This window comes from Phoca vitulina, unplaced genomic scaffold (genome assembly GCF_004348235.1).
Source record: "Phoca vitulina isolate PV1807 unplaced genomic scaffold, GSC_HSeal_1.0 scaffold74, whole genome shotgun sequence".
Lineage (NCBI taxonomy): Eukaryota > Metazoa > Chordata > Mammalia > Carnivora > Phocidae > Phoca > Phoca vitulina.
Genome location: NW_022589777.1, coordinates 2,328,316 through 2,341,369, shown reverse-complemented (window position 1 = coordinate 2,341,369; position 13,054 = coordinate 2,328,316). Strand labels below are relative to the sequence as shown.

Below are 13,054 nucleotides of genomic sequence, written 5' to 3'. Positions count from 1 at the left end.
CTAGCTGGGCTTAAAAAAAGCATAGAAGACACCAGAGAATCCAGAAATAAAAGAACTAAGATCTAGTCAGGCTAGAGCTAGAAATGCTATTACTGGGTTGCAGTCCCAAGTGGAGGCTATAAAAATGAGGATGAAGAAATCAGTGATATAGAAGATAAGATTATGAAAAATAATGAAGCTGAAAAGAAGATGGAAAGAAAACTATTAGATCATGAAGGTAGACTTAGGGAACTCAGAGATTCCATAAAGTGAAATAATACCCATATTATAGGGTTCCCAGAAAAAGAGAGTGGGGAAAAAGGGGCAGAAGATTTATTTGAGCAAATTACAGCGAGAACTTCCCTAATATGTGGAAGGAAACAGGCATTCAAGTTCAAGAGGCACAGAGAAATCCACTCAAAATCAACAAAAATAGGTCAAGTCTAAAACATTTATAGTGAAACTTGCAAATTGCAAAGATAAAGAGAAAATCTTGAAAGCATCTCCAGACAAGAGGTCCTTAACATACAAGGGTAAACATATAAGGCTGGCAGCAGACCTGTCCACAGAGACCTGGCAGGGCAGAAAGGACTGTCATGATGTATTCAACATGCTAAGTGGGAAAAATATGCTGCCAAGAATACTTTATCCAGCAAGGCTGTCATTCAGAATAGGAGAGATAAAGAGTTTCCAAAACAAACAAAAGCTAAAAGGAATTAGTGAACACTAAACCAGCCCAGCAAGAAATATTAAAGGGAAACTTCGAGTGGAAAGAAAGCCCAAAAGTAATAGACCAGAAAGGAACAGAGACAGTCTACAGGAACAACTTTACAGGTAATACAATGGCAGTAATTCATATCTTTCAATAATTACTCTAAATGGACTAAATACTCCAATCAAAAGACATAGGGTATCAGAATGGATAAAAAAATAAGACCCATCAGTATGCTGCTTACAAGAGATCCATTTTAGACCCAAAGAAACCTCCAGATTGAAAGTGAGGGGGTAGAGAATGATTTATCATGTTAATGGACATCAAAAGACAGCTGGAGTAGCCATCCTTATATCAGACAAACTAGATTTTATCTATTTTTTTGAAGATTTATTTATTTATTTTAGAGAGAGAGTGTGTGAGTGGTGGGAGGGGCAGGGGAGAGGGAAAAGGAGAGAGAGAATCTCAAGCAGACTCCCTGCTGAGCATGAAGCCTGATATGGGCCTCAATCCCAGGACCCTGAGATGACAGCCTGAGCCAAAATAAGGAGGTGGATACTTAACTAACTGAGCTAACTGGGCACCCCCAGACAAACTAGATTTTAAACCAAAGACTATAATAAGACATGGAGAAGGACACCATATCATAATAAAGGGGTCTATCCAACAAAATATATACACTAAATTGAATTTCAATAAAAAATTTTTAAAAAAGGGCGTGCGTGTCCTGAGCGCCAGTCTGAGTTTTGTCTCCTGCTTTTAGAGCCACAAAAAGCTGCACCCAAGCTTGTTTGACATCTGTCCTCTCAAATGTCCATGATGCTAGGTCCCGAGGGAGGCGAAGGCTTTGTGGTCAAGCTCCGTGGCCTGCCCTGGTCCTGCTCTGTTGAGGATGTGCAGAATTTCCTTTCTGACTGCACAATTCATGATGGGGCTGCAGGTGTTCATTTCATCTACACTAGAGAAGGCAGGCAGAGTGGTGAGGCTTTTGTTGAACTTGAATCAGAAGATGATGTAAAAATGGCCCTTAAAAAAGACAGGGAAAGCATGGGACACCAGTACACTGAGGTGTTCAAATCCCACAGAACCGAGATGGATTGGGTGTTGAAGCACAGCGGTCCAAACAGTGCCGACACCGCCAGTGATGGCTTCATTCGGCTTCGAGGACTCCCATTTGGATGCACCAAGGAAGAAATTATTCAGTTCTTCTCAGGGTTGGAAATTGTGCCAAATGGGATGACATTGCCTGTGGACCCCGAGGGCAAGATTACAGGAGAAGCCTTTGTGCAGTTTGCCTCCCAGGAGTTAGCTGAGAAGGCCCTAGGGAAGCACAAGGAGAGAATAGGGCACAGGTATATTGAAGTGTTCAAGAGCAGTCAGGAGGAAGTTAGGTCATACTCAGATCCCACTCTGAAATTCATGTCTGTACAGCGGCTGGGGCCCTATGACCGCCCCGGCACAGCCAGGAGGTATATTGGCATTGTCAAGCAAGCGGGCCTAGAGAGGATGAGGTCTGGTGCATATAGTGCAGGCTATGGGGGCTATGAGGAGTACAGCGGCCTCAGCAATGGCTACGGCTTCACCACTGATCTGTTCGGGGGAGACCTCAGTTAATGTCTCTCAGGCATGTATGACCACGGATACGGAGACGGCAAGTTCACTGTCCAGAGTACCACTGGACACTGCGTCCACATGAGAGGGCTGCCATACAAAGCCACAGAGAACGACATTTACAACTTCTCTCCACTCAACCCTGTGAGAGTCCATATTGAGATTGGCCCTGATGGAAGAGTGATGGGCAAAGCCGATGTTGAGTTTGCCACTCACGAAGAAGCTGTGGCAGCTATGTCCAAAGACCGGGCCAACATGCAACACAGATACACAGAACTTTTCCTGAATTCCACAACTGGGGCCAGCAATGGGGCATATAGCAGCCAGATGATGCAAGGCATGGGGGTGTCAGCCCAGTCCACTTACAGTGGCCTTGAGAGCCAGTCTGAGTGGCTGTTACGGGGCTGGCTATGGAGGCCAGAACAGCATGGGTGGATATGACTAGTTTTGTAGGAGCATTTGAGTTACTGCAGTCATTTTCACAGGCAGCCAACAAGCAGTGAAAAGCAATTATTACTCTAGAGGAAGCTGTGGGACCCATTTTGCACCATGAGTTTGTGAAATCTGGATTAAAAAATTACCTCTTCAGTGTTTTCTCATGCAAACTTTCTTCTAGCATGTGATATTGAGTAAACTAAAACTATTTTCGGCTTTTCTCAATTAACATTTTGGTAGTGTACTTCAGAGTGATGTTATCTGAGTTAAAGTAGTTTTAAGTACATTAAATGGATCTTTTACACCACATCACTGTGAACACATTGGGGAGACGTGCTTTTTTGGAAAACTCAAGGTGCAGATCCCTGATTCAAAGAGGAACATTTCTCATGTTTGTTCATTCTAGTTTGTTTTCATTTAAAATCTTTTAGGTTAAGTTTAAGCTTTTAAAAATAAGTTAGTTTTGAAAATTGAGACACATTACTAATACTGTAGGAATTGGTGAGGCCTTGACTTAAAACTTTCTTTGTACTGTGATTTCCTTTTGGGTGTATTTTGCTAAGTGAAACTTGTTCAATTTTTTTGTTAACTAAATTTTTTTCTTAAAATAAAGATTTTTTCACAATAAAAAAAATTTAAAAAAAAGACTCATTGTCAAACTCAAGATCATCTAGATTTTTTCCCGTTTTTTTTTTTCTGTAAGTTTTATAGTTTTAATTTACATATAGGCCTAAGATCCATTTTGAGTTAATTTTTGTGAAAGGTATAAGGTTTGTATCAAGGTGTGTGTGGTTTTGTTGTAGGTTTTATGACAATTTGTTGAAAAGACTACCTTTGTTGAGTTCCCTTTGCTTCTTGTCAAAGACCAGTTGATTTTTATATGTTTGGGTCTATTTCTGGTCTCTCTATTCTGTTCCATTGATCTATATATCTATTTTTTCATCAATATCATTCTTTTCAGATTACTGTAGTTTTATAGTAAGTCTTGAAACTGAGAGTGTGAGTCCTTCAAATTTGTCCTTCTTTAGCATGTGTTGATTATTCTAGGTGTCTTGCTTTTACATATAAACTTTTGAATTAGTTTGTATATATCTATAGAGTAGTTTTCTGGGATTTTTATTGAGATTATATTGCCTCTATAGATCATATTGGGAAGAATTGACATTTAATAATATTGAGTTCCAACCTATAAACATGGAATATTTCTCCATTTATGTAGATTTATGTAGTTTTTTTCTTCATAGTTTTGTAGTTGTTCACATATAGTTGTGTATATATTTTATTAGATTTATATCCAGGTACTTCACTTTTTTGGTAATATTTTATTATTCTTTTTTAAATTAAGGAATGAATCCCACTAAAAATTAAGGAATGAATCCCACTAAAAATCATGATACTTTGGAATAAACCTAACCAAAGAGGTAAGAGATCTGTACTCTGAGAACTATAAAACACTGATAAAAGAACTTGAAGATGACAGAAATAAATGGATTAACAAATACTGTTAGAATGTCTGTACTGCCCAAAGGAATCTACACATTTAATGCAATCCCTATCAATATACCAACAGCATTTTTCAAAGAGCTAGGACAAACAATCTTAAAATTTGTATAGAACCACAGAAGACCCCAAATAGCCAAAGCAACCTTGAAAAAGAAAAGCAAACCTGGCGGCATCACAATTCCAGATTTCAAGTTATATTACAAAGCTGTAATGATCAAGACAGTGTGGTACTGGCACAGAAATAAATTTCAAATTCCATTTGTTCATTACTGGCATATAGAAAGGCATTTGAGACTTATGTATATTAACATTGTCTTCTGCAAATTTGCTATTAGTTCTACTAATTGTAGGGGGTAATTCTTTGAGATTTTCTACAGAGGCAACCATGTCATCTGTGAACAAAGACAATTTTGTTTTTCCTTCCCAGTTTTGTATATATTTAATTCCTCTTTTGTCTTCTTGCCTTATTTCACTAGTTTGGTCTTCCAGTACAGTGTTGAGTAGAAATGATGAGAGAGTACAACCTTGTCTTCTTCCTGTTCTTAGGGGGAAAATGTTCATTTTCTCGCCATTAAATATAATGTTAGTTGTAGGGTTTTTGTACCTGGTCTATAACAATGAAGAAATTCCCTTCTATTCCTAGTTTAAGAGTTTTATCAATAACGGGTGTTGGATTTTTGACAAATGGGTTTTGTGCATTAATTGATATGATTGTATGGGTTTGTCTTTCTTTTTCTTTCTTTCTTTCTTCCTTCCTTTCTTCCTTCCTTTCTTCCTTCCTTCCTTCCTTCCTTCCTTTCTTTCTTTCTTTCTTTCTTTCTTTCTTTCTTTCTTTCTTTCTTTCTTTCTTTCTTCTTTCTCTTTCTTTCTTTCTTTCTTTCTTTCTTTCTTTCTTTCTTTCTTTTTCTTTCTTTCTTTTTTCTTTCCTTTCTTTCTTTTTTGTTTCTGTTTTTAACCTGTTGAGGGAGTGGTTTTAACTGACCAGTTTTTGAATTTAGAATCAGCTATGCATCCTGGAATAAATCCTACTTGTTCACAATGTATAATTTATTTTATACATTGTTGTAATTGATTTGTTAGTATTTTGTTGAGGATTTTCACATCTATGTTCATAAGAGATAACAGTTTGTAGTTTTCCTTTTTTCAGTGTCTTTACTTGATTTTGGCATCAGGTAATGTTGACCTCATAGAATGAATTAGAAAATATTCCTTCTGCTTCTGTTTTCTGGAAGATATTGTAAGAATTGATATTATCTTTTTCTTAAATGTTTGGCAGAATTCACCAGTGAGCCATCTAGGGGCATTGGCACTTTTTTGGGGAAAATTATTAATAATTGGTTCAATTTACTTAATCACTATAATCTATTCAGATTATTTATTTCTCCATGTATGATTTTCAGTAGTTTGTGTCTTTCGAAGAATTTGTCCATTTCATATCTTTTATCAAATCCATGGCCCTTTATAGTCCTTTTATGTGTATTCCTTTATAATCCTTTTAATGTGTCCATAGAATGAGTGGTGATGCCCCTCTTTTATTTATCTGATATTATTTTATTTATCTGATATTGATGATTTATGTCTTCTCCCTTTCTCTCTCTCTCTCTTTCTGCTTAGATTTTATTTTACAATCAATTATTCATTCTCTCATTTTCCCTTTCTTTATGTAGATCTGAAATTGTGGTCTATATTATTTTCCTTTTTCTCTAAAGTACTCTTTTTGCAGGACAGGCATCTGATGACACATTTCACACTTTTCTTTGTCTGAGAAAGCCATTATTTCTTCTTCACTTTTGAAGATTAGTTTTGTTAGTTATTGAATTTGAGGTTGATTTACTTTTTCTAACACTTTGTTTCATTCCTCTCGTCTTGATTCCATGGTTCCTGAGGAGATGTCTGCTATAATTCTGACCCTTGTTACTCTATAGGTGGTAATTTTTTTTTTTTTTTCCTTCCTCTGGTTTCTTTCAGTGTTTTCTCTTTGTCTTTGGTTTTCATCAGTTTGATTATAATGTACCCAGATGTTGTTTTTGTTGGTATTTTACATGTTTCCTGAACTTTCCTGATCTGTCATTGAATGTTTCAATGTTTGTCATTAAAAATTCTCATTGACTTTTACTACAAGTAATTTTTCTTCTCCTTTATCTCTTTCTTGCTCTTCTGGTATTCTAACTATGTGTAAGTTAAACTATTTGAAATTGTTCCACAGGTTTTGAATATTCTTATTCTTTTTTGTCCATTCTCTTTTTTCTTTGCCTGTCAATTTGAAAAGCTTCTATTAACCTAACTTCAGACTCACTGTTTGTTCTGCCATATTCAGTATACTGATGAGCCTATTAAAGACTTTTACTTTTTGTTACAGTGTTTTTGATATATACAATTACCTCTTGATTTGTTCTTATAATTCTCATTTCTTTAATTATGTCACCCATCTAGACTTGCATGTTTTCTACTTTTTCTATTTGACCTCTTGATAGATTTATCATAGTTATTTTAAATTCCATGCCTGATCATTTCAACATATGTACCATATTTGAGTCTAGTTCTAATGCCTGTTTCATCTCTTCAGACTGCTTTTTTCTTACCTTTACACATGCTTTATAATTTTTTGTTGTAACAAAATGTGATGTATTGTGTAATACAAACTGAGGTAAATAGGCCCTTAGTGTGAGATTTCATGGACTTGGGCTGTCTTTAATGTTTGCTATAGTTGCAGGTCCTAAGTGCTTCAAATTCTTCCAGTTTTCTTGTGTTTGTGAGAATTTTCATTTAACTGTTTTCTTTTTAAGGTTTTTATTTCTGTGGTGAGATTCCTTATGTGTTAATGTACTTTGGCCCACCTTTTCTGGTAAATCATTTAATATATTTATATTACTGTTTTAAAGTCTTTTTCTGCATATTCCAAGATATGGGTCATCTGTGATTCTGCTTCTACTGACAGTATTTTATATTGACTTTAGGTCACATTGTCCTATCTTTTTTCATGTCTCATAATTTTTAACTGTATGCCAGAAACTGTTTAAAGGTAAATGATAGAGATGAAAGTAACTACTACTTAACTCTAGAAAAGGGATTCCTCTTTCTCTTCGAGGCTGTTAATTTAAGGGGCTAATTTCTTTGATCTGATCTAATACTGAGCTGAATCTGGGCTGGGTTCCAGTTTTAATAAACTTCACTTTATTACTTATTATAAATGTTTTGAAAACATCTTTAGGAATTCCTTTTCAGCTGTGCTTGAGATATAAACCTCAGTAAGATTCTGGTTATCTCTGTTTTACAGTTCACCTGTCAGCTCTGATGGCTACTGATTAGCTCTCTTCTGCTCTTTAATTTTGTTCATGGCTTTCTAAGCCTTGAGAGATTTCTCTTCTCTCCCTGTCTTCTTACCTCACCTAAGTCTTTGATATGCTACCACATAGTTGGTGATGGGCTCTTGGGAAACAGTTGGCAGAGATGTATAGATTTTCTGAGTCTGGGACTCCTCAGAATTCATAGATACCATGCTGACTTAGGTGTTACCATTAAAAGTTGTGCTTGTTTCTCCTTATACCAGTAAAGCTTCCTGTAATGGTGGATTTGTTCCTCAGCTTGCAGAATTCTCCTTGAAAGAGATTATAACTTTCTGGAATTTAGTTCATTTATACTTTTTAACATCATTATCTCTTTCATGGGATTAAAAAAACCCCATTGATTTACTTTAACTTTATTCAGGGATTTTTAAAATTATTATGATGTGAGAAAAAGTCTCTTGCTCTTCTATATCTTAACCAAAAGGGGAAAACTCTTTGTTCTGTTTTTATTTTTATTTTTTTCTCATTTAATTGTAGGCCTAAAAATTTAATAAAGACAGGCATTAGTCTTGTGCCTGGTGTTTGGGAATGACTCCTCTAAAACATTACACAAATTTTTGGTACTATTATAATTGTTATATTTTACATCTTTAAATTAAGAGACAATAAATAATTTACCCATTATTTTGAAGAATGTAAGCAAATGAACTCAGCTGGAAGCAAAAACCATTCTACTTAACAATGTTGAATAACTTATCCCAGAGACATTATTGACTGTAAATAATATAAATGAGTTGCATAGAAAATTAGGCACATTCAGAAAAGAAAAATAAGTATACTTAGTCATAATCAACTAACTTCTAGATATCAAAATGCACATGTAGGCTCATTGCCATCTAGTAGTAAAAGATACAACCTTAGTATTTATACAAAGTTTCTTTTATTAACATTTATAATATGAGATAAAAAGGAGATATGAGAAATGTCCCATGACAGTACTATGAAAGTTTAAGGAAGGGATATTTTATTTTATTTATTTTTAATTTATTTTTATTTTTTTTAAAGATTTATATATTTATTTTTTTCCCTTTTTAAAAAATTTTTAAATTTTTTATTGTTATGTTAATCACCATACATTACATCATTAGTTTTTGATGTAGTGTTCCATGATTCATTGTTTGTGCATAACACCCAGTGCTCCATGCAGAATGTGCCCTCTTTAATATCTTGCCATTTGCAACGATGTGGATGGAACTGGAGGGTGTTATGCTGAGCGAAATAAGTCAATCAGAGAAAGACATGTATCATATGACCTCACTGATACGAGGAATTCTTAATCTCAGGAAACAAACTGAGAGTTGCTGGAGTGGGGGGTGGGGTGGGAGGGATGGGGTGGCTGGCTGATAGACACTGGGGAGGGTATGTGCTATGGTGAATGCTGTGAATTGTGCAAGACTGTTGAATCACAGATCTGTACCTCTGAAACAAATAATGCAATATATGTTAAGAAAAAAAAAAGAAGATAGCAGGAGGGGAAGAATGAAGGGGGGGAAATCAGAGGGGGAGAGGAACCATCAGAGACGATGGATTCTGAAAAACAAACTGAGGGTTCTAGAGGGGAGGGAGGTGGGAGGATGGGTTAGCCTGGTGAGAGGAAGGGATATTTTAAAGATACAGTATGAGCATCTGGCGTTTGAATTCTGTGCTTTTTATTTTTCCCATTTTGGTTTCCTGCCAAACTAGTATTACAGAAAAACTAGAGCCAAATAGAGAACACAGTTTCACTTTATTAATGACTGAACAAACACAATCCCAAATCAGGATTCTCTGGTGAACTCTACCAGAGTCTTAAGCCTGGAAGCATCTAAGGCTCTCCTCTTGTTTTGTCATCCATGATTTATGAGGTGGAATGCCAAGAACAGAACTGACTTGACCTAGTGACATAGTCTGGTCTCTAAAACAGAAAGAATGAATAAAACAGAAAGAATATTCAAGGTCCTATAGGCTTACTGTCCAGATACGCTTACAGTGTGGAGGCAAGAAACAAAGTGTAACTTGCACTTTCTCTCTCTCTTTCTTGTCTTTAAGGTGCACAGTAACCCTGTAGTGGCCCAACCAGTGATTAGATTCTACTCAACAACATTATCAGTGTCCCTGGAGACATCCCTGGATATACCTTTGATGAACTGTATTGCTATTTAGTCATGGTTACTGTGGATCAAAATATTGAGGGTAGTTTCTCAAGGGAAAGCAAATTAATACTGTATATCCTTGGATGACCAGATCTGGGGATAGTATGTAGGGAGTGGGGAAAACCCCATTGGTGCAGGATCTTCTTGTAAGCTGCTATGAACTATACCCAACTGATAAAATGAGAAGTCATGAGAGGCTCAATAGGATTGAGAAATTCTAATAAATTTCATCTTTTTTTTGGTTCTTAAAACTAGAGTTATTAATTATGAAGTGTGTTTTGGAAATCATTCCAAAATAGCATTTTTGTTAATAGATTCATATAGATTTTTATCCAATGATTTGTAAGATCTGTATTTCAAGACTGCATGTTTGTTCTGAGTCCCTTAGTCACCTGTACATCTGATATTGCTCCAACAGGTGTGTTCTGGCTGTGCCCTTATCTCCATGACATCTGATGGAGAAGAAACACAATCCCAAAACAAGGTCCCATTTAGTTCCAGTTCTTGAGTTTGGGACCAAATCTTCTCTTACTTGTTTTCATCTAGTGATTTCATATATCAAACTTAACTACCATAAGGGAAGATGGGAGGACAAATGATGTGACCTTAGTGTACTTGACTTGAGATAAATCAAGTATTAGTGATAATAATAAATAAAATTATTGATAAATTGTATACTTTATTATTTTTTATTACGTTATGTTAATCACCATACATTACATCATTAGTTTTTGATGTAGTGTTCCATGATTCATTGTTTGTGTATAACACCCAGTGCTCCATTCAGTACATGCCATCTTTGTACCCATCACCAGACTAACCCATCCCCCCAACCCCCTCCCCTCTAGAGCCCTCAGTCTCTCATGGTTCATCGCCCCCTCCGATTTCCCCCCCTTCATTTTTCCCATCCTGCCATCATCTCTTCTTTTTTTTTAAACATATAATGTATTATTTGTTTCAGAGGTACAGGTCTGTGATTCAACAGTCTTACACAATTCACAGTGCTCACCATAGCATATTCCCCACCCAATGTCTATCACCCAGCCACCCCATTCCTCCCACCCTCCACCACTTCAGCAACCCTCAGTTTGTTTCCTGAGATTAAGAATTCCTCATATCAGTGAGATCATATGATACATGTCTTTCTCTGATTGACTTATTTCGCTCAGCATAATACCCTCCAGTTCCATCCACGTCGTTGCAAATGGCAAGATTTCATTCCTTTTGATGGCTGCATAATATTCCACTGTACATATATACCACATCTTCTTTATCCATTCATCTGTCGATGGACATCTTGGCTCTTTCCACAGTTTGGCTATTGTGGACATTGCTGCTATAAACATTGTGGTGCACATACCCCTTCGGATCCCTACATTTGTATCTTTGGGGTAAATACCCAGAAGTGTAATTGCTGGGTCTAATGGTAGCTCTATTTTCAACTTTTTGAGGAACCTCCATACTGTTTTCCAGAGTGGCTGCACCAACTTGCATTGCCACCAACAGTGTAGGAGGGTTCCCCTTTCTCCGCATCCCTGCCAACATCTCTCATTTCCTGACTTGTTAATTTTAGCCATTTTGACTCGTGTGAGGTGATATCTCATTGAGGTTTTGATTTGGATTTCCCTGATGCCAAGCGATGTTGAGCACTTTTTCATGTGTCTGTTGGCCATTTGGATGTCTTCTTTGGAAAAATGTCTGTTCATGTCTTCTGCCCATTTCTTGATTGGATCATTTGTTCTTTGGGTGTTGAGTTTGATAAATTCTTTATAGATTTTGGATACTAGCCCTTTATCTGATACATCATTTGCAAATATCGTCTCCCATTCTGTCAGTTGTCTTTTGGTTTTGTTGACTGTTTCTTTTGCTGTGCAAAAGCTTATTATCTTGATGAAGTCCCAATAGTTCATTTTTGTCCTTGTTTCCCTTGCCTTTGACGATGTTTCTAGGAAGAAGTTCCTGCAGCTGTGTTCTCCTTAAGATTTTGATGCACTCCTGTCTCACAGTTAGATCTTACAACCATTTTGAGTCTATTTTTGTGTGTGGTGTAAGCTCCTAGTTCCGTTGATCTGTTCTACTGTTCTTTTGGTTTCTATTTCATTGATTTCATTGATTTCTGCTCTGATCTTTATTATTTCTCTTCTCCTGCTGGGTTTAGGCTTTATTTGCTGTTCTTTCTCCAGCTCCTTTAGGTGTAGGGTTAGGTTGTATATTTGAGACCTTTCTTGTTTCTTGAGAAAGGCTTGTATTGCTATATATTTTCCTCTTAGGACTGCCTTTGCTGTATCCCAAAGATTTTGAACAGTTGTGTTTTCATTTTCATTGGTTTTCATGATTTTTTTTTAATTCTTCTTTAATTTCCTGGTTGACCCATTCATTCTTTAGTAGGATGCTCTTTAGCCTCCATGTATTTGAGTTCTTTCTGACTTTCCTCTTGTGATTGAGTTCTAGTTTCAAAACATTGTGGTCTGAAAATATGCAGGGAATGATCCCAATCTTTTGGTACCAGCTGAGACCTGATTTGTGACCTAGGATGTGATCCATTCTGGAGAATGTTCTATGGGCACTAGAGAAGAATGTGTATTCTGTTGCTTTGGGATGGAATTTTCTGAATATGTCTGTGAAGTCCATTTGGTCCAGTGTGTCATTTAAAGTCTTTATTTCCTTGTTGATCTTTTGCTTAGATGATCTGTGCATTTCAGTGAGGGGGGTGTTAAAGTTCCCCACTATTTTTGTATTGTTGTTGATGTGTTTCTTTGCTTTTGTTATTAATTGGCTTATATAATTGGCTGCTCCTATGTTAGGGGCATAGATATTTACAATTGTTAGATCTTCTTGTTGGATAGACCCTTTAAGTATGATATAGTGTCCTTCCTCATCTCTTATTACAGTCTTTGGTTTAAAATCTAATTTGTCTGATATAAGGATTGCCACCCCAGCTTTCTTTTGGTGTCCATTAGCATGGTAAATGGTTTTCCACCCCCTCACTTTCAATCTGGGGGTGTCTTTGGGTCTAAAATGAGTCTCTTGCAGACAGCATATTGATGGGTCTTGTTTTTTTTATCCAATCTGATAGCCTGTGTCTTTTGATTAGAGCATTTAGCCCATTTACATTCAGGGTAACTATTGAAAGATACGAATTTAGTGCCATTGTATTGCCTGTAAGGTGACTGTTACTGTATATTGTCTGTATTCCTTTCTGGTCTATGTTACTTTTGGCTCTCTCTTTGCTTAGAGGACCCCTTTCAAGATTTCCTGTAGGGCTCGTTTCATGTTTGCAAATTCCTTTAGTTTTCATTCTTCCTGGAAGCTTTTTATCTCTCCTTCTATTTTCA

General features: G+C 36.4%; 1 protein-coding gene across 1 annotated transcript; it reads left to right on the top strand.

Moving 5' to 3' along the window:
* The first annotated feature begins 1,472 nt into the window (after window positions 1-1,472).
* LOC116625187 (heterogeneous nuclear ribonucleoprotein F-like) lies at window positions 1,473-2,905 on the top strand. The gene is given in 2 exon segments (XM_032393529.1): window positions 1,473-2,688; window positions 2,690-2,905. Coding segments are annotated over 2 exon segments (1,245 nt in total). The 5' UTR covers window positions 1,473-1,501; the 3' UTR covers window positions 2,748-2,905.
* The last annotated feature ends 10,149 nt before the right edge of the window (window positions 2,906-13,054 follow it).